The sequence below is a fragment of the Parasteatoda tepidariorum genome, chromosome 10 (genome assembly GCF_043381705.1).
Source record: "Parasteatoda tepidariorum isolate YZ-2023 chromosome 10, CAS_Ptep_4.0, whole genome shotgun sequence".
Taxonomy (NCBI): Eukaryota; Metazoa; Arthropoda; class Arachnida; order Araneae; family Theridiidae; genus Parasteatoda; species Parasteatoda tepidariorum.
This window is the reverse complement of record NC_092213.1, coordinates 57,199,061-57,224,052: the sequence shown is the minus strand read 5'-3', so window position 1 is coordinate 57,224,052 and position 24,992 is coordinate 57,199,061. Positions and strand designations below refer to the sequence as shown.

The 24,992-nt window shown below is 28.8% G+C and overlaps 3 protein-coding genes across 8 annotated transcripts in view; 1 reads left to right on the top strand and 2 right to left on the bottom strand.

Moving 5' to 3' along the window:
• The window catches only part of LOC107453087 (phosphogluconate dehydrogenase), a 36,662-nt gene extending 26,202 nt beyond the window's left edge, over positions 1-10,460 (bottom strand). Inside the window, exons 1-2 of one of the 5 annotated variants that reach the window (XM_043049223.2) lie at positions 10,322-10,460; positions 9,752-9,787 (exon numbers count right to left, since the gene is read on the bottom strand). In XM_043049223.2, coding sequence (XP_042905157.1) covers positions 9,752-9,771 — 20 coding nt within the window. In that variant the 5' untranslated portion in view covers positions 9,772-9,787; positions 10,322-10,460. Of the gene's footprint in view, positions 1-1,621; positions 2,039-9,751; positions 9,788-10,181 lie in introns of those variants that run through there. The other 4 variants (XM_043049224.2, XM_043049225.2, XM_043049226.2 and 1 more) reach the window with 4 other exon arrangements.
• Positions 10,461-16,979: 6,519 nt separating this feature from the next.
• Positions 16,980-21,536, bottom strand: LOC107453093 (uncharacterized). 2 transcript variants are annotated; one of them, XM_016069780.3, is made up of 2 exons: positions 21,379-21,536; positions 16,980-19,393 (listed from the first exon to the last, which is right to left on the bottom strand). In XM_016069780.3, the coding sequence occupies exon 2, from the start codon at positions 19,006-19,008 to the stop codon at positions 17,761-17,763; it is 1,248 nt and encodes a 415-aa protein (XP_015925266.2). In that variant the 5' UTR covers positions 19,009-19,393; positions 21,379-21,536; the 3' UTR covers positions 16,980-17,760. The 2 variants fall into 2 exon arrangements, with proteins under 2 accessions (XP_015925266.2, XP_015925267.2); XM_016069781.3 differs by having other exon boundaries at positions 21,375-21,511.
• Positions 21,537-21,610: 74 nt separating this feature from the next.
• Positions 21,611-24,193, top strand: LOC107453092 (uncharacterized). The gene has a single exon (XM_016069779.3). The coding sequence runs from the start codon at positions 21,877-21,879 to the stop codon at positions 23,770-23,772; it is 1,896 nt and encodes a 631-aa protein (XP_015925265.2). The 5' UTR covers positions 21,611-21,876; the 3' UTR covers positions 23,773-24,193.
• The last annotated feature ends 799 nt before the right edge of the window (positions 24,194-24,992 follow it).

Here is a 24,992-nt window from a genome sequence, read left to right as displayed (position 1 = left end):
TTTTTCCTTTTTCTCAATATTTCTTAGTTTACTTAAAATTTACTTAAATAAATTTACAATTTTACACTTACCTATACCATTTACACATACCTATGATGACCTGGAGAAGTAATTAAAATTTACAAATATGTCTTTCTTTCTTGAGTTTATGATTATAACAACTATTTACTGATAAAAAATGAATATTAATCATGAATATAAGCTTATAAAGTATCTCTCTGGCTCTCCCTTGTAAAGAAATAAAATAAACTGTGTTAAGTTCCACCTTTGAAAATTTGATTTCCGGAAACTTCTGTGATAAATGATACTTTGAAACGTCTGGACCTTCGATCTCCGGAAACTTCCAGATCACTGTTAGCGAAAATTCCGGAAATCCGGATTTTTTCCGGAGCACAATCACCCCTGCAAAGCTGAGTCGACTGTTCAACGACAGTTATAAAATAAAATAAGAAATTCCCAGGTACAGAGTGGCGAAGTGATTGGAAATTCCGAAATAACATATTTTACAAATAAACACAAGAGAAGGAATTTATTATTGAAAGTACTTGTATAAAGTATGCCAAAAATGTCACAGTCTCTTAACTTCGTATAGATGACATTGGAAAGATGTGCTACACCAAGCATTCCGGAATTTCCATAACAAACTGTTAAGAGTATGAGCGCTGACAAAGAGCAACAACTTTCCGACGTCATATTTAGGAAGTAGATAACTTTTGACATAATGTTATGGAAGAATTAAGATAGACAAACACTTTCGATACTAAAAATAGTTTTTCTTTTGTGTAAATAACGTTACTTCAAAATTTATCGCCGCTCTGCACCACTCTGTAGAGATATTTGTTAGTGAAATCATTTTTCAAAACTTAAAGTAATTCGACAATTTTAAATTTTGAACTTACATCTCCCATAACTAAAATAATGACTGTAGTAATCAAGAGTCCCCTACAGACATGAAATGGATTTAACTTCTTTCATCTCAATAATCTTCGGAGAAGTACGCGACCGGAATTTCCTCATTAATTCAATAACAAATTAATAATTTTAAATAAATTTTGTTTCATTTTATTCATCAAAATGTTCTCTATTGAACTTATTCACCGAATGTCAAATGTAAGTACTTTTAAAACCTTTTCAAAGTTATAAATTTTAAAAATTATATAACCCAATTTATAACCCCTATTTATAACCCAAAAAAATTAAAATCGGTTAATTAAGTTTAAAAAAACAAATTTAAATGTATAAAGCGAAACAAAAAGGAGTAAAAAATATAAATTAGTTGCTGCATAAGTAGGAAAATTTCGGACATGGAAGAGAGAAAAACTTTTTCAAAGTTTTAACCTTAAAAAATATTTATAACCCAAAAAAATAAATTTGGTTAATTAAGTTTAAAAAAAACTTATTTAAATGTATAAAGCGAAAAAAAAGAATTCGAAAACATAAATTCATAAATAGGAAAATTTTGGACATGAAACAGAAAAATTAAAATCTTTCTTCTGCCTCACCGGAAGTCAGACTTCTTCTGCCTTAACATAAGTGCACAATAATTCATATACACGACGTTAATGGATATTAACTATTCCAAAATTCTAAAATCAAACATTAATTCGTAATTTAAACTTACACAGGTTCCGGCTGCCATTTTCTAGATCTCTGACAAGCATTCCCCATATTGATCTCTCACTTAAGAAACATACACAAGGCAATAACGCAACAAAAGTTTTAACAGGGATTGAAAAGTGAATTGCGTAAAATAATCACTTTTACTTGAACCCTTGACAGCACCGCCACTTTTGCATGTTGAGAAACATTCAAACGGCTGACCCCGATACTTGAAGGAGTAGTGCGAATTAATAATTCCGAAACCAGTTTTCGACATTTCCAACTTTGCAAGACCCAGTGATTAGAAAACGGGGAGTAGTTTCGTTTTCATTCAAAGAATTCGATGAGAAATCTTTGTGAAAAAATAAGAAATGCGGGTAATCAATGGACCTCGCGGGTGAGGCGCGGTTACCATGGAAATGCATTACAACTAACAAGCAATGATGAATTTTAAAGCGCTTGTTTAAATGGAAGGCAACATTAAAAGAAAGGGCTTGTTATGGGCAGTTACGATTTTCTAAATAGTCTTATGGTTTTTTTTTATAATATATTTTCTTGTCAATGTGATGATTTATTACGCATGACAATTATGAACGCAAATTTATAATGAGATTTTATCGCGATGTAAGATGGAATAAATTTTACGTTTCGTAGTTTTATTTCTTTTTCAAGCAAGCAAGAAACCGGCGCTAAGACAGATAAAACTAAAATAAATAAAAAATAAAAATTATATTTTTTAGTTCGCCAAACTATATACAGAAGAGCGCCGATTATCCGAACTGCCCGGGACCGAATGTGGTTCAGATAATGAAAAAATCGGATAATTGGAAAGTTGTTTGAAATCTAGTTTAAATGATTAATTTTTATGCACTAACTTCCCTTCACATTTTTTCCAGGTTTAGGAATAGCAGTACCTACTATCTAAAATAACTGTGTTTAAAAGTTTCTTTTTTCAATTTTATATTTATATTTTTTCAATTTTATACAAATATTTTTTTTTTTTTTTTTTTTTTTTTTTTTTTTTTTTTTTTTTTTTTTTTTTTTTTTTNTTTTTTTTTTTTTTTTTTTCATTTTGAATTTTATTTATCATATCATATTTCAGCTTCTTCATGATTTTTTTGTCATAATTTTACCACATTTTTCTGTATTTTCCTTTGCAAAAGATATCCAGCAGTAACTTTTGTTTAAAAAAAGATGCTCTTTTTTGAGCAGCCATATCCCTTTATTCTTTTTAAAAAAATCTATTGAACTGGATCAACATCATTTTGACGTTCTAGCTAATTCATTGCAATATCTAATGCATTGTATTCTTCTATATGAAAAGGTCCACTACCTTGAACACCTACTTCTCCCTCTTCGTCTGTGGAGTTCCGAATTTCATTCAAAATTCCGGCAACAATTTCATCATTTAAAATTTGAAATCCTGGGACGTTTTCAGTGTCTCGACACCAGTCTCCTATTTCTTCTGCTGCATAACCTGGCATCTTTTCATTCGGAAGATTTACTGGTTCAGAAATTTAGCAAAAATTGTTAATAAGTTATAAAGTATTCTAAACTTTAAAAAAAAAAAAAAAAAAAAACGATTCCGGACGCAGTTTGGATAATAAGGGTTCGGATAATCGGCGCTCTACTGTATCGTCAATATAACTGACCACAGTGCCGACGTAAAATATCCTCAGAGGTAGATGGATCATGAAGTACAATCCTCTTGTTTGGGCTAACAGTGAGAAGTTTTCCTCTACAAGTAATGCAAATTTCGGTTAGTTCCATCAAAGAGTCTTTCACGGATGCTAATTTGCCCCAATGTTTGAACCAGGAGTTCCTCTGTCTTCTGGGCTGGATTCAAAATCACAGGTCGCCGGAGCTGAACATTGAAAACTCAGAATTGGGTCAGCTGTTCATCGTCGGTTACAAAATAAAATTGTGGTGAGAGTTGTTATTGATAATGTCAACCTTCATCTATGAAAAGGTACCCCAACATTTAATCGAGTTAACGTGGTGTAAGAGTTAAATAATGTAAGTTTGTTAAAGTTTAAAGGAATTAAAAATTGAAAATAATCAACTTATGAAATTAAAACAATTAATCAANTACACTACACCAGTGTTTCCCAAACTTATGACTTTTGTGTACCCTTTCTAAATTTTTCGTAACACTGTGTACTACTAATAAAAAAAATTAATGTATTTTTTACTATAAAAAATTGCACGAAAATTAAAAACCACAACTGGCTGTTGACATTACTAATTATTAACTCTTCAAAAAATAGCCAATATAGAAAAATTCGTAAACGTAAATTTTCATGGCTAACTTTGTTTTTAAATAAATTTTTTGAAATTTTCGTTTGTTGCATGATGTTTCGCATACGAACGCGTACTCCCGCTAAACTGTTCCCGTACCCCTGGGCGTACGAGCACCACACCACACTTTGGGAAACACTGCACTACACTAAATAAATTAAAAATTTAAAAAAACTTAATTCATCAAACTATATGGAGTTTTTTTTTCTTTTTAAAAAACTTGACACAGAACATTAACTTTTGAATTGGACTTCCAATTAGCTTCCTTTAACTTTATAGATAAGTTGGAATGCATTATCAACTATTTATCTTATCTGCATTTTTATCACAATGTACTTCAAACTTAATTATTATAAAATTTATAATATGTCATTCTAATATTTTAATAAGAATAAAAGATTCCCGATTTTGGATGATTAAATGTAGAGTTTAATGACGTAGGGTAGATAAAAAGGGAATATCAGGATCAGGGGTCTAAAGACACGTCTTCACAGAGAATTTTGGGAAGTGAACCATGCACTTATTCTTAATTACTTATTAGATTGACATAAAATTTGTTCTGATAGCACACTGTAATTTATTTAATTAGGTTTCCTTCTTGCACAATCAGTACATGAGCTACTTTTTTGAAGTTTTACAACTAACATTTGTTTTAGGAAATATTATTTCAATTACAAAAAAGGGGAAATTTAAATTTGAGGGGAATAATAACAGTGTATTAATATGATGTATTTTTAATCATTTATTGCTAAAGGTTAACGAATTTCTTTGATAGCCGCCTTAGGGGCAGTTCAAATATCGCGTAAGCATATTTTTGGCAATTTTGAACTCTTTTTTGCACTTGCCAACAATGGCTAGCAAATCAAAACCCCATCCTTTGCTTACGCAACAACTTTTCAACATTTCTCTTCCTTGTGTTTTGCTTTAACTTAGAATTTCACAGTAATCAAGGCAAAAGTAAGGTTTTACGGGAACAAGATTTATTGCTGGCCGTTGAATAAAAGCATAATAAACCTATTTTCATATTTTATAGAATTTTTGAAGACCCTTTATACAAAATTGTAGATTTTGATAGATATGAAAAAAAATTTCGGCAATTTTGTTACAAAAAAAAAACTAATTGTCAAACACTACATTTTTTGTGAGGAATTTTGGTCGGGCCCTTAGCCGTCCCGGTCCTCGGGACAACTGCCTCGAAAAAAAGAAAGCAATAGTTTCCACATTTCTAGAGGCCCCACACAAAATGCTACTTATAAATCAAAAGTTTAGAATAAGAAAATAAGGTATAAACATTCTAAGTTGATTATTTGAGAGGGACGTTAAAGACACATTTAGTAATGTTCTGAGTATTAAATATTAAAATTAAACGATTGTATAAAATTTGAAATATTTTTTTTAAATTTGCTTGCTTTCTGGAATGAAATTTGTAATAAAAGAAACACATTTATTCATAAAAACAGAAATTTGATGTCCTGAGTGGTACCAAAGAAAAAGACTATTTAAATACTGGTACAAAGCTAACCAACAAAAACAAAGCTAATAGCTATAACATGTAAAAACATTAAAGCACCGTTTATACGTTTCTCATGTATAAGTCTCTCGATTTACGCGTTATTTCATTGCAGTCTTAATTAATTCTTAATGTTAAAATAAAATAGTTTGTTTATACGAGGGAGAGAAAAAAAAACATAAAACAATCGATTATACGTCTATTTATTTTTATTTAAGTACATAAGTATTTAGTCTTTATATGAAAAAATCTAGTTTAGGCTTTATCAATTCCAGGTGATTAAGCTATAAAAAGAGTAAGAGTCCAGTATAGAATATTTCAAGTTCACTAGACTGATTGCTTAAAAAGACTTCCTGTATTGCTTTAAATATAAATAATATTGGGTGTCAAATTTACATATTAAGTTATGTTATTAAAATTATTATTTAACAATGACATTCTATTATTTTGTTCAAGTTTCTGTTGCGCGCAATTTCATTCATACCTTGATTCACATAATTCCCTAGAAAGACATATAAGCAGTCTTTATTATAATAGGTAAATGAACCCAGAATTCCCAGTAATTTCATTGCGGCAAATTATTTTTCCTTAAAAAAATAATAAATAAAATGCTGAGCCAAAAATGTCTTGAAAGGAAAAATTTATGCGAATTGCTGTAATGTCAAAAAAAACATAGTCTTCTCTTAGATACAGACTTTAGTTTATCTCACAAATCCTTCATGGCTAACTTATCAGGTGAAAGAAAAATACTATGAAGAATTAAAATATAGGACTTAAACAAAAAGCTTTAGTACTTTGCATTTGATTCAGTAATGTCACTTAGTGACAAATGACCTTCATAATTTTTTTTTTCTCCTCACAATTGTCTGTTATGCTTAACATTAAGTCTCTCATCACAATTGTGATGTTTCCCATTGCATCTTTCCTCACGGTTGTCATGTTTCCCATTGAGTTCAAAACATGTTTTTAAAAGTGAAGCTGTGTTAGATTTTGACAGGGTTCATACAGAGATTAGAAGAAGAAATCCAAGGAGTTCAAAATTTTAAGGACATATCAAAAATTAAAAAGCTGTTATTATAAGGAACTCGCAAAAATGTATAGTTTGTATATTTTTTTCTAGCCCTTTTGAAATAAATTTTGATTTTGTCAAACTTCATCAAGAAAAATAAATAAAGTTATCACTTTTACACATAAATACATTTTCCAGTTTCAAATATTTTAATAAATATTGTTAAAGTACAGGTGTTAAAGATTAACATAAAAACCTACCAATCTCATATTTTTAAATTTGAATACATAAGAAAATCTAAGGCATTTTATACAACAACAACAACAACAAAAAATCACAGTAAATTATTAAGTTTGCTTGTAATATGTAAAATTAAAATTATTTGCTGTTATTTTTTTCTTCTAATGTTTGCAATTCAATTTCTTTTAAAGTTTTTCTTAAACTATTAGATTTTGGCAGCTAAGTCATATCATTTAGTTTTCCTGTTTGGACAGCAAATTCATCAGCGTACCTACTTAGTAAGTTCATCTGTGCAACACAATAATATAAGGAGTTTCTAAGGACTAATTTAGAAATCTAAGTACTTCCAAGTACTCCTTGGAGACATTTTTATTTCGAGTTTCTAAGGAGTCTGTACGCATCCTGGATTTTGATTTAAATTTACTGAGATTCATTTGCAAGATTTTTCAATGCAAAGCAAATGTCACAAATAAACTATCTCCAGTAACGGAGATACTCAGGAATATGGGTATAATTAAATCCCTGAATACAAGGAATCAATGCAAGGTCTCTGTCTATCACGACAAACATAAAAAAAAGGGTAACTATCAGAAATTTCTGAGTCATGGAACTCTGTGTAAACTCTGTATTGTATATTCGTCATGTTTTCAGCTGCACATTTAAATGAAAAAAAAAATTTGTTTGAAGTGTTCTCACTGAAAAGATGAATATTCCAGAAATTGTTTTCATATAATGACTAAATGAATCCCTAAAATGGAATGAATCATATCCACTACTGCTGGCTATTTATTTATGATCAACATGTGACTAAGTATTTACAGCATCTGAAGGCACCATATTGTTACATTTAACTTTTATATTAAAAAACATAACAGAGTACTCTTTTGCATTTTATGATATTCTGATTTGGCTTATCTACTGAAAACATGTTCAATTTGAAGAAGACAGCTTGATTTAAATCATTCGATTTTAGAAAAAACAACATAGATTTAATAAGTTTCAATTAGCAAAATAACACTTTAGTGTATAATAAATTTGAAAATTTTTACGAATGCAAATTAAAAAATAAAATTAAAAAAAATTGTGTAGTTTTTTATGCATCTACAAAAAGTACTTATTAAAAAAGGATTTTTTTTTTTCTCACTTGAAACATGAGTATTATAAAACTCCTAACAATTATGAGTTTTAAAACACAATCTTCAAATCAAATAAATTTCTTAGTATCAGAAATAATATTTCTGGTAATCAGGTAATATATCTTGAAATGAATTGTCATTACTAATTTTTAATAACATTTAAATTATGATATTAATAAAATTTAACTATAATTATAGTAAATTTTTAATGACATCTTTAAAACAATCACAGTGGGTAGAAAAAAAATCTCCGCATTACAGTAGAATCAAAACGTTAGAATTACAAAAATTTGCTATAAAATATTACCTTTTTGCCCCTATGTGATATATTTACTTTATAAACGCACCTCATATTTTACTTACAACTTTTACAAATAAGTTTTTTTTTTTAAATTAGCTGTTTCTTCCATTCTAATTAATTGTACATAAAATTACATAAAAAATAATGAATGTTTTTTATTTATGATATAGATAATAGATAGATCATGAAGACTTTTAACTATATAAGTAAAATTTTGAAAGAGAAAAAAAAAATGAGTTTATTAAATCACTTAGCAACTGAACAATATTAGCTTAAACAAAACCATTTTTTATCATGTTAATTAACAAAATAATGAAAAAGATAAGAGAAAAAGAGAAGATTAAACATCTATATGATAAAACTAAAAGATAGGCTACTGAAGGGCCATTCTCATTTTATGTGGTTAATGATCTTCATCCAGGAAAAAACGTCATTGGTCAATTGATCTAGCGTAAAACTCACGAATCAGGTTCTCTATTTTTTCAATAGTAATTGTAAATGCATGAATCATGTGCAGTTAGAATGTTCCTTAAAAGCTTTTCTTAAGTGTTAACTAAAGAAATTAATCACAATTCTCAATGTTTCTTTTATAGAAATGAAAATAATTTTAAATGGATAAAATTAATTTGAAGTTAAAGTTAATTTAAACTTACTCTCCAGTTACATTGTTAGAAAACTTTTTTAAACAATTTAAACAAAATCATATTTTTTCTTCTATATTTTCAACGATGTTATGATTTTAATAACATTTTAAATCTACGGAATCATTTGCTAAATTTAAAATAAATTTATTTTTTAGAGGAAAAAAAGACATTGGGGTAAAAGCATAATATTCTAGGTTTTAATCAGAATTGGTAGAAACAAAAATTTTAGGCATAATACCAAAGCAGACAATTAAAAAAAATTTTTTAGTAATTATAAACCATCTAAGAATCTTATTTTTTATTTCAAGCCTTAAAATATTCAAATAAAATTATTGGAATAAACGGCAAAATGTTAGTATATATATAAATACCAGATAACATTTAAACACTAAAATAATGTTCATTGCAATCACAATTATATTGTATTGTTTAAAAGTTATAAGCAAATTGCTTAAGACATATATATAAAGAATTTATTTTTAAACGTTTAAAGAGAAAAATTACACTTATTCACCTTTTAAATTTAAATGAAGGCTTGAATTTCAACCAAATAACAGATAACCTCCCATTTAAGTATTAACTTATTTAAAAATGTATGTATTTAAATTTGTATAAGAGCAAAATTTGCTGCAGAAATAAAAATCTAATAACAATGCTACAAATAAATATTTAAAAAAAAAATCATATTACTGTGATGACAAACATACTTTTTGCATTCATACATAAAAATAAGTGTTCAATACGATAACTAATTAAAGACAAGCATTTATTTTATTTCAACTGTTTTCAGAAAAAGAATTGATAAATTTAGATCAATAATTCTTTAAACATTTAAACTCTTATATATTTATAAAATAAGCAAAATCTTTTTCCGATTTCCTCTTAATAGTTTCTCAAAATTTTCATACTCAAAAGAATCAAATAGTAACACTTAACAAGGTGAAGAAAATGCAAAATTATACAATCTCATTTAGCAGGTAAAAATAAAAATAATTAATTAAATTTTGAACTTACGTTTGCTGATTTGATGACATTGTGTGAAAAATTTACCTGCAAGAAAATGTGTAAATAATTTTACAAAAATATACGAAGTAAGGATAAACTAACTAAATTTAAGTAAAAGAATACAAAATATTTAATTCTATAGTAACAGAATTTTCTTTGTAAAAAACAAGCAAAGCAGCAGTATTTTCAAAAGAAAGAATAATAGAAGCAATAAAGAAAACAATGTAAATAAAAATAATATCTAACTAAATTTAAGTTTAAACTACGATAACAAAGTAAGGATAAACTAACTTATTTAATGATAGGTTAATTAAATTTAAATAAACTAAATAGGACAATTTAAACAAATTCAATTTCGTGCATGATTTAAATTTTTATATAGTTTTACGTAAAATACAATTGTTTAGAAAAGCTAGATAAAAACTATTAAATATTCTACCAAAATAATTGCAAAGCAAATTATGTACGCACAAATGTTCAAATCAATGAGGAAGTTAAGCTCTAAAGCAACAGTTAGAAATACTGACTTTTGAAACTATAAGTCTGCTGAAATATATTCTTATCAATAACTTAATTTACCGGTAAATCCGCACGGGAAATTAACGATTGGCAAAATTCCAAATAGAGTAGAAAGGATAAAACATATATCTTGCACTCAGGTGATGTGATTGAAAAAATTATTGTTAACGCTTCCTACTATTTATTTCTGTCTATTTATAGATCTAAGATACACTTTTCTATTTTTAACGATTTTAGGAACGCGCTTCACATTAAAGACCGTCCACGCTGCATGCCAGAAATTCATGTTTGTGAGTATGCGAGTTTGGAGATGCGATTGAGAACCTCATTAATTTGGTGAAAAATTTATGTAACGCTACTAGTTCAGGTCATAAAATAGAAACAGTCACTAAGATTCAGAAAATGCCTTTTTTATCACGGAGACAATGCTTCAATTTTCAAAAATTAATATTTCCACAAACCGCAGTGCACCTGCTTCCGTTGGATGTTGTGACGCATCTACCACTACAATAATTTAATTTCAATTCACTGGAATATAAAACATGTTTGCGCAATTCTTGCAGCACCAGATTTGTACTTTGAATCTCGCAAAGTAAGTTTCGTCTATAACGACGCTCTACGCTACCATGTCCACTCATAGATACTGCCGCGGAGGGAAGGTTTTCCGCACCTACAGCGAACCACATCTTGATTTCGCAGCGATTCGGGAAGAAATGAAGAAAAGTTCCCTTAATGTTCTGGAAAAAAAGCCATTTACTATCGATAAAGATCTCGAGTGCTTCCAAAGAGTTCCGAAAAGAATCCAATTTCTTCTAATTACTTCGAAAACGAATATAAATTTTTCGCAGAAAAAATGGTTATATTGTCAGCATTTAGAGATTCTCAGAACAACTCGTCTGCCAACAATCAGATGAAGGAAGAAGAACTTATTGCGGCTGAGATAAAATCCATCGAGCCAGTGAAACCTGAAATGACAACAGTCCAAAATGAGACAGCAGAGCCCGAACAGTCTGAGCCTTCACCCGAGGAAACAGCTACTATTTCCATAGAACATCAGGAAATCCCTGAGTCAATTAAAGAGACTCCAGCCTTGGGAGAAAGAACCACAGAATGAGGACTGATCTGAGCCTCCAAAAAAGAAGAGAAAAAGGAAGAAGAAAATGCTTCCGTCACAAACCAGTTAAAGTATGGAGATACCATCTAATAGCAACAACATCGAGCCAGCAGTCATACCTGCAATTCCAACAGCAGATGAGATCACAAATACCATACAGAAGGAGAATCAACAAGAATGAAATCACAGATATTGGTCATTGGCCAATCAGAACGGAGCAAGGAAGAGTCGTGACGATGGATATAAGCTCCTCTCCTAGATAGTCCCAAGAACAGAGAACTCTTCAACATCAAGCAGATACTATCAACACCAGTACAGACCGGGCGATTTCGAGGCGGTCGTTATGAAATCCAGTGTTTCAAATGCCAAAAATTTAGGCATACCCAAAGGACTTGCACCGACGAATCTGCATGAATGAAGTGTGCGGGTGCACACTATTCATACCTGTGCACGAAACCCAGAAGCCTTCCAGCCATCAGTAGCAACTGCCATGGTGAGCATCCAGCCTGTTTTACTGCCTGTGGTGCAAGACCCAAGAGGNAAAAAAAAAAAAAAAAAAAAAAAAAAAAAAAAAAAAAAAAAAAAAAAAAAAAGACAACACAGGAGTACTGCCGATACAACCAGCCGTTTTCTGCAGTAAACACAAGTCGAATAATCTCAGTAAATTTTTCCTTGTTTCAAACACAGTATGTAGTAAAATGTCATTGAAAAATTTCGATCTTTATTATTTTATAAATCCCTAAATAAAAGCTTCAAAAAATGTTATGTACCATGACAGCATATTGCGTTTTTTAATTATTAGTCACAGAAAGATTTAGAACACAGGCAAAAAAAAAAAAATTTTTTTTTAAGCACCCAAATGACAGTTTGTAAATCGAGAGGGAACATTAAAGAAGTTTTTCATTTGCTTTTCGAAAAAAAATAACTCATAATTTTTATTTTTTTAAAAAAGCATTTAAATTTTATACAGTACACGTTGAAAAAAAATCCCTCCCCCCTCCATAATTCCGTAGTAAATCATACACATAAAAATTATTGAACGATACAAGCTTGAATTTCCTTGTTCACGATGTTGAGAAAGTTTTTTTTTTTTTTTTTTTTTTTAAAGATATTTTTAATTAGTACTTGCGTAACAAGGCACTCAAATTTCCAATTTTGAAAAAAAGGCACAAATCACAAAGAAGTCAGATCAAAGTTGTTAATTTTAGTTAAATTTTTTTTTTAATTTTAATTAAAAAAAAAACACTTCTGAGTTGTTAACATTCAGCTTCTAGATTTCGGATGCCAAATTACAATTAATGAAAAATTCATAATTCATGTACTTTGAAAATATCAGCGAAAATTCACGACTTGAATTGCACAGTTTTAATAAGGTGTATTACAAAATTATGGAGAATTTTAGCAACTTAAAAATATATTTAATAATAATAATATATTTAATATATAATAAAATATATTTGAAAAGTGTGAATACAATCAAGTAATCTTAAAATAATTAAAAAAAATGTCTGGTACCTTTTCAGAAATTTGAAAAAGTATCAAAAACTGAAAGTGCCAATTTACTGCTGATTACATGATTAAAGTATATGAGAGCTGGAAAAATAAGTACAGTGAGCATGTGTTAGTTATCAATTATTCCAATTCATAAGCATGTTCATATTTTTGTTCCAACAAACTTTCTCCAACATTCCTCATGCCATGCACACATAAAATATAAATACTTATAATAGGTAATATTTAATGATTAAGCTTAAAATACCTGCACGATGATAGCTAGCAAATTTAGAAGCGTCGATTTTAAGGAGACGTTAACAGGCCTACCAATTTAATGCAGTGGCATTTTTATCCTGGATTTTTTTTTAATACAAACACAATATTTAACAAACATATAACCATACAACTACAAGGAATACAAAAAAATAAAATAACTATATAACTCAGTGTTAAAAAGCAGAAAATATTGTGAAATAATAAGATTGTTAACAAAAATAATTATTTTTTATAAAGATTGGCAGCAGAGTTCCTTATTACCGATTAATTCTGTAAATAAAAAAAAGGGCTATCTTTAAACCAAGTAAAAATAATTAATTGACATTTTCAAAATAGCAATCAAAATTGGTTCAAAGAAGATAAATGAAATACAAAAACTTAATCAACAAAATGTTTATTTTCTAATTTGCACAGAAGGTAAACATATATATATATATATATATATTTTCAAATAAAATCAAACAAAATAAAATTTCAACAATGTAACAGTCTTGTATAAATAACAATAAATATATTTAAATAAAATAATACAATAACATCCCTCAGGTAAAATTTATGCATGCGAAAATGGGTAAACAATAGCACATAACTCAACTATCACAGACTAAGTTTTGAGAAGAGTATGAGAATATTCAATAACACATGACTAACAAGTCATATTTCACTTTATGATGAATAATAAAAGTAGAACAAGGAAGGAAAAGACACCACCAGCTACCACCTTTACTTAACTATAAGTAGTCAACCAATATATAAGAATAAATGAAAATAAGGGAATTAAACATTAAACTAATAATATTGGATTAGTATAAAGATCAAATCTAAAGCTAATAATCAAGATTAATTAAACACCCAGAGTTTAGATTAGTTCGCTTTTCGAAAGCGAAAAGAGTTCCACAAGTCAGTATTTCTTATAATCAGTGATGAGTTTTGAAACCGCTAATTATATTTAAATACAACCAATAATTCATAATTTATTTAATTTTTTGTTTGCCTTTATGGAATTATTTCAAGTAAAATGCCAATGACATGGAAATGACATTTTTTAAAGGAAAATATAATATTTCTAATAACAATATATTGAACAAATTATGGAAAGAACACAAATTTATAAAATATGGCATTAGTATTTCCTACTGCACTTTTTAAATCAAAATTAAATAATTCTATAATAAAGACAAAAAAATTTCCTTAATAACCATTTTCAACAGCACTTTTCATCTCGAAGTTAACCATAGTTTGGCTCATTTTATTTATTTATGTATACATAGCAAAAACAAGTTCATAACTAGACTAGATATAGAACAAGGACTGCAAATTTAAGTGTCAGAAATAAAACCTAATTTAAGATTATTAATGATGAAACGATGAAAAATCTACAAACCTCTAATTAAATATTTAAAAGATAGTTTTTGTAGGTTATAATGATATTTACAATTGCCTTAATGAACTTTATTTATTAAAACGAGGTCTGTCGGAAGAAGGTCGATTACTTAGGGTTCAGTAGCCAGAAGAAAAAAAACCGGGAACCGCTGGAATAAACTACTGTACTTTCCTTTTTTTTTTCTCATACACTGGTCAAAGTTATATATTTCATTTGTATTCCTATTTTATCCATTACACACACACATATATATATATCGCTCATGGGCTGCAATAGCGGCACAACTCAAAAAAATCAAGTTTTGAGATAATTGGGCTTAAAGTTTTCATTGCTAAGCAAAATGGATAGGAAATGCTTCAGTTTGTTTAAACGAAGATTACCTTCAAGTAGAATGATGAGTTGTGCGAGTATTGAAGCTGAAAGAATGTGTATTTTTATATTTACACCTGTTCTTAGTCCAAAACACGTGTTTTTTGAGTTGTATTGCAGCCCATAAGCGATAAAATTCAAGATGTTGAGTATAGAAAATATCTACATGAAGATTGGGAATTTTTAAAAAAATTTAATTTAAAAAAAGAGAGACAGAAAAATTTGAACTAAAACTTTAGTTAATACAAGAAGAACCACAGAGAACTTCTAAAATCAAGTCATTTGCTTTATGTTCAATATTTCTGATAATTTATAATACAGTAGGGAACCGATTATCCGGAACGAGCGGGACCATCGCTATTCCGGATTACTGATTTTTCCGGTTTTCTGAATCGCTACAAAAAGCCATTTTTTTCATTGTTAAACCCAACTAAAAAAAAAAAAAAAAATTTGGAAATAATCTTAAAAATAAGAAAAAACGATGAAGTAATACACTAATGATTATTTCCAAAATGATGGTAAGGTAAACATCTTTAAAAAAAGAAAAAAAAAATCGTAAAATCTTACGAGGAAAAAAAATTTTTTTTTTAAAAATGGCGAGAAAATTTATCGAATTTTGTTCTGGTTTTTTGGTTTTCCGGTTTTCGGATTTCCGGATAACGGGTTCTGTACTGTAGTTGATTAAAAACCAAAAAATTTAAGAGAAAAGCTACAATTTCAGTGGTAAATAATACTGTAAAAAAAGTGTTTGCATATGTACAACCACTTTTTAAATAATTAAATTGGAATTCGATAGTTTCCCATACCCTATTAGATTTATTGTTTTCAACTCAAGTAAAAATTCAAGGTAATGCTTTTAAAACTTTCACAATTTCTCAGCTATTATTAACATGAGTTAAAATGTAGAATTTGATACAATATTTTTTAGTTAAGTATTGAAGAGCCACATTACGAAAAAGTAATTATGAAGTGAGAAGCACCAAGTCTGTGATAATTAAGCTCATTGCCAAAGGCAGCTGGTATAGGATTCATGACAAGGATCAAAACTAAAACTAATAATCAATACTACCCAGAGTTTAGATATGTTTAAGTTAGATATTTTGAGTAATAACTAATGACAAAAATTCTTTTTACCATTGAATAATACAATAATGAGTACTGAAGTAAAAGTGAAGTCCCCAAAACACAGTCTTAACAAGTTATATTTTACAATATACAATAAAACTAAAAATCAAATATAAACAATAAAAATCAAACAAAAAAGAATGGACTTTATATATTTCATAAGAAAACAGCTGCAACTTCTATTGACTATAAAATAGTCCAATAATTAAAAGGAATAAATATTAATAAGGAAATAATGTATCTAAAATAATAATATTATGGAAGATCTAACAAAAGTAAAATATAAAGATCTAATCTAAACATTTTGACGGTAAATGGATAAATCATTTATGACCATATTTATATCAAGTTAATGCTTTTCTTTTTCATTTTTTTATTGTTGGAGAGAAAAAAAATAAGCATTGAACATAACAATAATAAATAACATTTATATTAAAAATTTAAATAACGCAACATGATATAAAGATTTAAAAAGATAAATACATTTAATATAGATTTCCTAAGACAATTTTATACACACCAATGATTTTTCTAACATATAACACAAAACAGCACCTGCATTATAATAGTTCGATCAAAATAAATAACAATAAAAACATTTAAAACCTAATATAAGTTCATCTATTATTTTTCTCACAGATAGCAAAAGCAAAATTTTTTAAGAAATACTTTAAATCAAAAAGAACGATAAGCCTATTAAGAGCCATAAGCCTACTGGAGCTACATGAGAAATATGAATCTATGGAGCAGATTACAAATTTTAAAATTGTCCTCAGAATGTCAACAGTAAGCTTTTAATTCAGAGATAATAATTCAAATTTTTAAAAAAGTTATTACACTTATAAATAAAATCCTCTAATTAATAGTGAGGAACACATCAAATAAAATAAAAACAAAGCATAAACAGAATATTATTTTAAGCTATAAATGTGCAATTATAATAATTTTTAAACAAATTTTGTATGCATTGGTTTGATAATTAGCTGTTCTATATCTTTAATTATGTTTAAATGTCAAGTAGATAAAAACAAAAAAACATGCATAAAGCATAAATGAACATAGTACAAAGTTTTGGTTTTCTAAACAAGAACCTTTCTCAGTGTCAAAAAAGGCCGTTTTTATTAGAATATGCAAAAGAAGACTAGGGAATCCTTTGTACTATGTAGATATCTTCGTAACATAAAGGATTCCCTAGGATATTCTGGTATAAACAGACCTTTTGGGGTAAGTTTACTTGTCGACATCATCTTGTTTAGAGAATCGAAACGCTAGTAGGTTCATTTCTGTACTTCATTTGTGTTTTACTTACATTTATTTATTTGCTTTAATATCATTTTGGATAAATGCAATGCAATTTAGATCACAGTAACAAATTACTGATTGTAAAAATATGGTTCCATTATGGATTATAAAAAGTAAGAAATAAATGGCACATGCAAATAAGTGATATTAATTTTTGCTGATAGTTTTAACTATGATTTAGGTTTCTGAATTTTAAGAATTTATAAAAGTAATGAAACTAAAAATGACCACACATAAAATAATTCAAATATTTCCTTGATTTCAGTAGCATTCAACAAAAGGGTAAAGTAAAGAACCAAAAAAATACATACTTCTAAATAAATATATCTTCTTTTATGATTATTTGTTAAGTAACTAACTTTTGTTTAAAATAAATATATCAATAGATAGCAAAATTACTGAAAATATAAGGACTTGTAAATACATGTTATAAAGTTAAAACCTCATTCTTCCAATCAAATGCCAGGTAACAAAAGCCCCTTTGTTTGAAATAAATGCAGCGGCTGACATTTCTTGCTGACAGTTATCACCACCAATGAAATCACTGTCAGTCAAGTTGACTCGAGTTACATCATTTCTTTCATTATTTGGAAAAAGCACTTTTTCAATTTCCAACATCATTTCTTTTCTTAATTTCAAACGAATTTGATCGACTGCATGATTTAGACTCTCCAGTCTGGTGAAAAAATCACCAATATCAGTCAAAACATTTTCATATCTAATATTAAAACCAAAGGCATGAAACATATATTGCAATTCTTCAAAGCGAGCTAAATCTTTACACAACAATGCAGAACATTTTTTCAAACACACCTTCCCTTCGCTATCTAGTGCAACAGGTGCTGAAGAGCTGAGAAGATGTGATAAAAATACCGATGTGAATAAATGAAAAGCATCGGGCAGATCTTTTAAAGGCATACTTGAAACTGTATAACATGATCTCAAATGTTTTCCCAAAATAATTGAAAGACATAAGCGTAATGCTTCAACTTTAGAAGCATCTGAAATTGAAGTGCATCTTAATGGACACAATAGTAAGGGGCAGATTGAGCCATTAATATTTGAAGGAAAAAGATCTGTTTTCCAATTTGCTGAGGTACCAAAACGCTTTATATAATATTTATAGTCTTTAAATGGTTGCTTTCGGCGACGAAGATCTCGATCAGCAGCTTGACTGAGATCTGCTAGTTCAAGGATAGTGTTTCGCGATATTTCAAGATTATCATCGGCAAAGTTAAGGCAAGGATTCATTCTTGTATACATTCCAATATCATAGAGATATCTTTCATAAAGAACAAAAGGACTATCGAAATCTTGAGAATAAACTAAATCGAGGAGATTAATAAGAAAACGTGCTTTTTTAGTATCAACTCTTTCCCATTTCTCTCCATCTAAAAATAAGCATTCTTGTTTAGTTCTGGAAGAACGAGTTGAATAATATTTAATTGTTTCTAAAAACCAGTCTCTAGAATTGTATCTTCTAGAAGCTTTATGTAACATGATCCACAAACCATCAAACCACTGAAATGCAAGAGGCCACCAAAGACTCTCTGACAAAGTAATTTTACGTATGCGAGAGCATGTGCTTCCAAAGTGCAACAAATCAAATGGGCAACTTAAAAAAGTGCATATGTGATGCAATACTAAATCAGGTAGATTAACAAGACTGTGACTGCAAGACATTTTCAGTATTGATCAATAAATTTAGAAATAGAAATTAACAAGATGTATAATAGTAATAGACATTAAACCATGAACTGTCAAATGCTGATCATTTCAGCACAACCCACACTATGGTTACAGACTGTTAAATTATAATGTAAAATCATTGTATTTCAAACAATGGTATCAAAAGTTTTTAAATAAGAAATGCTGTTATTTGACAAAGATTACTTTAAATAAACAAAACAGAAAAATAATCATATAATTGATCATAAACACAGCGGTTTGTAGAGTTAATATATGATAAGAACAAACTGAAATAAGCAAGAGGCTTGCTCTGGTGCAATTCACTTTTTGTTAAGCTGATTGCTGCTAGTAAACTGTAACTGATACCATCAAATACAATCTGAAAGAGAGAAAAAAAATTATAAATACAGTAAATTGATACATCTTAATAAAAAGAAAGTATAAAAATGCAGGAAAAAAACAATAACACCACAGAAAAATAAATTTAAAGCAATTCAACTCAGTGAAAGATTAATAGATTATAATACCTTGATAAGTACTATACTGAATAGAAGTGCAGTTTATTAATACACTTTTTTTAAATCAATTCTGTAATTTGACGTGAAATTACAGAGATATATTTTCTATAATGTAGACAGAACAGTTAAGACAATTTATTGTAATTTTGTTCAGATGAACGGATCCATTTAATACATTGATAAATTAAACCTTGATTTAAATATGAAATCGAGATAAATATAAATAAAAAACTTGAGCTTTAACTTTAATTCACTGATCAACTAAACCCCTATTTAAAGATAAATATATATTTAAATATATACATAAAACTTTAGCTTTATCTGTAGTTAAAAAAGTAATAGTACTTTTTTAGAAAAATTGCTTATTTTAGCGATTAAAAGTCAATCCGGTTTTCCACTATCTCTCTAAAACATCAAAAGAAATAAAAAATTTTTTTTTTTTTAGAATATTAGTCCGACATAAATATTAACTAGGAAAACAAATTCCGGAGAATTGAATAATACAAGGGATTCCAAAAGTGTGTGCTACAATTCTCTTGGATGCCATTGTATTTTAATAACTGTTAATGAAATTGATATCCAATAAATTTATAAAACAATAGATATGAGAGGTTCATAGCATTCATTTTTTTTCATAACGTAATCTTTAATGTTATGGAGCAATGGAAAAATCAAAATTGAAAGGAAAAAAAGAACACCTCTTTTTTTTTTAAACAAATTTGGGAACCACTGAATTATAGTTAAGCGATTGTGGTATTAATTTTAACTTAAAATTAACAAACCCTCAAGCAATTTGTATAAAAAAAAATATTTGGATATTTTTGTATTGAGATCGGTAGTGCAAACTAAAAACATCAAAGTGCCGAATGAATTCTAAAATGTAAATTTTTTTTTTATCAAAGTGTGTAGAGGTTTGCATAGGGGTAGCTACAAAGCTTCAAGTTGGTCTCCTTCTGTAAATTTTTTTTTAAAGCTTCTCGCGGGCTGCCGCTTAGAAGTTGCCAAGACTTGGCAATTACTCTGCTGTAGATTACAATACGGAAACCTTCCAAAAAATTCAGAATCTTAATTATTCATTTTCTTAATATTATTATTGCCACTTAACCCACAAATGTTCAAACTTAGAATCTTTTCATCATATTTTTATCTATCATTAAATATATAAATTATAAGGGAAAATAACTGTATCATGATCTGTGACAGAATAATTGCCAACTTCAGGTCAGTGGCTTGCGAGAAATTAAAAAAAAAACATCACAGAACAGGACCAACTTGAAAGGTATAACTTGTAGTTACCCCAGAGCAAACATTTAAACGTTTTTGTTTTTAAAAAATTTTCAAGTTTAAAATCCCCATCCTTTTGGCATCTAGGTGATTGTAGTTAGCGCGACAGTTCTCGTTACGGAGATATCCCCAATTATTAACATAACACATAGTTAAATAAATAATTCAACAGTTTAGTAGAAGATGAAAATTAACAATTTTCAGGTATACGAACTATACTACTTCGTTACTTAATAAGTAGATATTTCCAGCATCAATATTGTAATCTTTTTTAATAAAACGAATAAATTGCAGTTATACTTTTACTTTATGATACACTTAATTGACGCAACGCATAATTAACTTGTTAATTGATGAACTTCTTAGAAAGATGCTGATTTCTTGTCAGCCCAATTGTCGCAAAAATTTGGTGACATTTTCAGAGCAGGTACCAATACAAAAATATTTCCCGAGAATCGCATTTCATGTTTTAAAAGCAATTTTAATATACATTTTTAAAATATCGAACGAAACATTTAGCATAGTAAAAAATTTCATTAAAACAAAATAATAACGCACACACAAGAGAAGATTCTCAGCTGTTGCTCCGATTTCAAGAACGAAAAATGTAATTTTAAGTAGAATAATACAGCAATTATAGTGAAGTTTCTCTTTTTATTTGTATACAGTTGAAAGTTGCGTTTTAAATTTCACAAGAATTGTAGTTGAAGTTATTAACTGTCTCTCCAGAAAATTTTAAAAAGGCGACAAGTTTCTGAATTTCGTCTGTGTCTTAAAATGTTCAATCTACTCAACTCAGCTCGTTAAAATTTAATGGAGATTGTTTATCTTTGCTCGGATATGTCAAACTGTTAATTAACATTATCGGTGTTTGCTAAATATTTTTCGCTGTTCTGCTCTTATTATAAAAAATGATTGCTTATTTTTCCAGATTTTTTAAAGTAACTAGCAAATGAAGCTTAGAGATTCCTTTTCTTTCCTATCAGCAATTGAAATGTGAATTAGTTTGTTTACGACACTTTTTTAAAATTTATTTTTATAACTCTACTATATAGAAATCATGAGCATGAAAATTATGCAAAATTATCAATATATTATGCAAGTTCCCAATGGGAATGATCAAAATTTTAAAAACTTCGCTTTTAATAGTTTGCATTACGAGAATTGTATATGCAAACGATTAGAAGCAACTGATATTTACAATAAAAGGCTTGAAAACTCAGAAATTTATAACAAAAGGCAAGAAGGAACCGAGACCTTTAATAAAAGACCAGATGGAAATGAAATTTATGGGAAAAGAACTGATGACGAAATCTTCAGCAAAAGACCAGAAGGATCCGAGCATTTTAACAAAAGGCCGGATGGATCTGATATTTATAGCAAAAGATTAGAAAGCTCCGAAATGTATAACAAAAGACCCGATGGTTCTAATAATTTTAATAAAAGAGTGGAGAATTCAGATCTTTTTTCTAAAAGAATGGAGAATTCTAGTGCTTATAACAAAGAAGTTCAAACAACATTAAGTAATGTACTTGCCAAAAAACATTTTATAAACAATTCATTGCATAGCTCAAGCCCTAAGATGAACTTGTGTGACATCTGTAAGAAAAGCTTTTCCACAAAAGGCAATCTTCAAAATCATCATGTTGTTCACAGTGGGCAAAAACCCCACGAGTGTTCAGTTTGCAAAAAAACTTTTTCACAGAGAAGTACTCTAGGAAAACATTATCTTATTCATACGGGAGAAAAACCACATGTATGTAGTGTTTGCCAAAGAGGTTTTCGCCAAGCTAACAATCTTAGAATACATTTTCTGACACATTCGGGTGAAAAGCCTCATTTGTGCAGCATTTGTAAAAGGGGATTTACACAAAAAATAGCTTTACAAAAACACATGCTTACCCATACGGGGGTTAAGCCACACGAGTGCAATGTGTGTAAGAGACGCTTTACTACAAAAGGTAACCTTCAAAAGCATTATCTGACCCATACTGGAGAAAAACCACATATTTGTGGTATATGTAGTCGAGGGTTTTCTCAGAAAATCGCTTTGAAAAAACATCATTTGACTCATACCGGTGAGAAACCTCATGTTTGTAGTGTTTGCAGTAAAGGTTTTACTACAAAAGGTAATCTTAAATCGCATTTCAAACGCCACACCCGAGAAAAATCCGGATTATCTTCGTCTATAGCTCATTCCATAGTTGTGCCGGCATCTATAGCGCAGTCTCTACTAGTACCTGCTTCCATTGCACAGTCAATTTTACCTCCACTAACTCAATCTCAGCAAACTGCCACGCAATCTCTTTCTTCCATGTCACAGAGTATAACTTCTATGGCTCAGTCTAACAGTATTGAAAACTCAATAACTCATTCTCACAGCATTGCATCCTCCATTGTTCAAATGCATGGTATAAATTCTGTTCCTCACACGCATGGTATATCAACTTCCTTGTCGCAATCGCATGGTTTGTCTGCCGCCAGAGGAGGAAGTATCATGAACCAGAGTCATGATACTCTAGTACAGTCTCAACAAAATCATTCTGTGTCTCCTTCTCATGTGCCTGTATCTATCTGCCCGTCTATTCCAGTCTCTCTTGTCCAGTCACGTGTATCAACACCTGTTGGTCATTCTTCAACAGCTCTTACGCAGTCCTGCGTGTCCACCAGTTCTGGCCAATCGAACACTGTAACTAAATCAGTAGCACAATCTTTGGCCTTGTCAACTCACAATCGTGGTCAGCCATTAAATGTTTCATCAACAATACCTATACCAAATTCACACACAAGACCACTATCAATACCAGTGTCTCAATCTCATGTAGAAGTACTTGGGATGACTTCTCAGTCACTTGGGGGTACTGGTAATTCGGCTCAGCCTGTTGCCATGCCAACTTCTGTCTCAATGGGAAGGTCAGAGGACAGTTGTAAAGGACAACATATTACAGTTTTATAAATTGATTCGATGTTTTATGTTTTTAATGTTATGTAGTAATTTACTTTGTGATGTTTGTTCATGTTTTTATTACATAAAATTCTGTGTTAATGTTTTTTATACATTTAAAATTTTAGTTAATGTTTTTTCTGTTTTTATTGTTAATTTTGCTTCTATTTATAATATCATTATTTCATTAAAAGTGAACATCTAACATTATGTTTATTTTCAAAACATATAATGAATCTGATTATATTATAACTATTCTGCAGTTGTTTTTTTTTATTATTTATTTATTGAGAGATGGACAGTTAAAAATCTTTTTTAAATTCTATTAGGATTTTATGTTTATTCTATTCAGCATTAATCTAAGTTGTAAAAAACATTATTTTTCTTTTGTTGTTATTTAGTAAAAAAATTTTATTATTTATAAAAAAAAAAATTCTCTTTTAAGAGTTTAAAAATAAAAAAGAGTTGAAAGTTACAATTTTGAGCATTTCATCATGTTTGAAATATTTAACCGGTTTATTTTCACAAAATGATTATGTTGTATAATATTTTGATAAAATGATCATGCTGTATTTATGTATTTTTTTTTTGTGTGGAAACTTTCAATGAAATTTGAAAGATGGAGTTATTTAAATCACATAGAAAATGTAAATATTAATTTTTTTTATGAAATCATCTTTTCTGCATTATGCTAACAAGGAAAATCCACTCTAATTAAATATTTTAAAATGTCAGGTTTCATAAAACATAATAGCTTTTATAACTCTTAAACTACTTAGTGTAATACATTTTTACACTTTATTCAATGTTTTATCGTTGAGTATTTTAGAAGGGTTACCCCCTCTGACTGCAATTTCACAGCGATATGTGCACTTAGACTTTTATTTTTAAAAAAATGTCTTCCTCTCAATATTAAAAAAATAATACTCTTTTTTATTATTTTTAGAAATAAAACAGTATTGCATTTCAATAGGAGAAACCAAGAGCTTCATATTACCATAACTATTGTGAATTATCTTTATACCATGTTAACATTAGTTATTGTTATTTGTTCTTGTGTTCATTTGAGAATTTTTTACATTTTTGTTCGAAAGATTAATTTATAATGACCCTTTAAAACTGCCTCTATTTTAGACTTAAGTATTCTGTTCTTTTCTTTGGGAGATCTTTGGTTATTTTATCTATTACTTACTTTGTTTTATTGTTACAATAATAACTTATTTATAATAGGT

Excerpts from the sequence above, each read along its gene's own strand:
- LOC107453092 (XM_016069779.3), top strand. The coding sequence starts at position 21,877 with ATGAGCATGAAAATTATGCAAAATTATCAATATATTATGCAAGTTCCC.
- LOC107453093 (XM_016069780.3), bottom strand. The coding sequence starts at position 19,008 with ATGTCTTGCAGTCACAGTCTTGTTAATCTACCTGATTTAGTATTGCAT.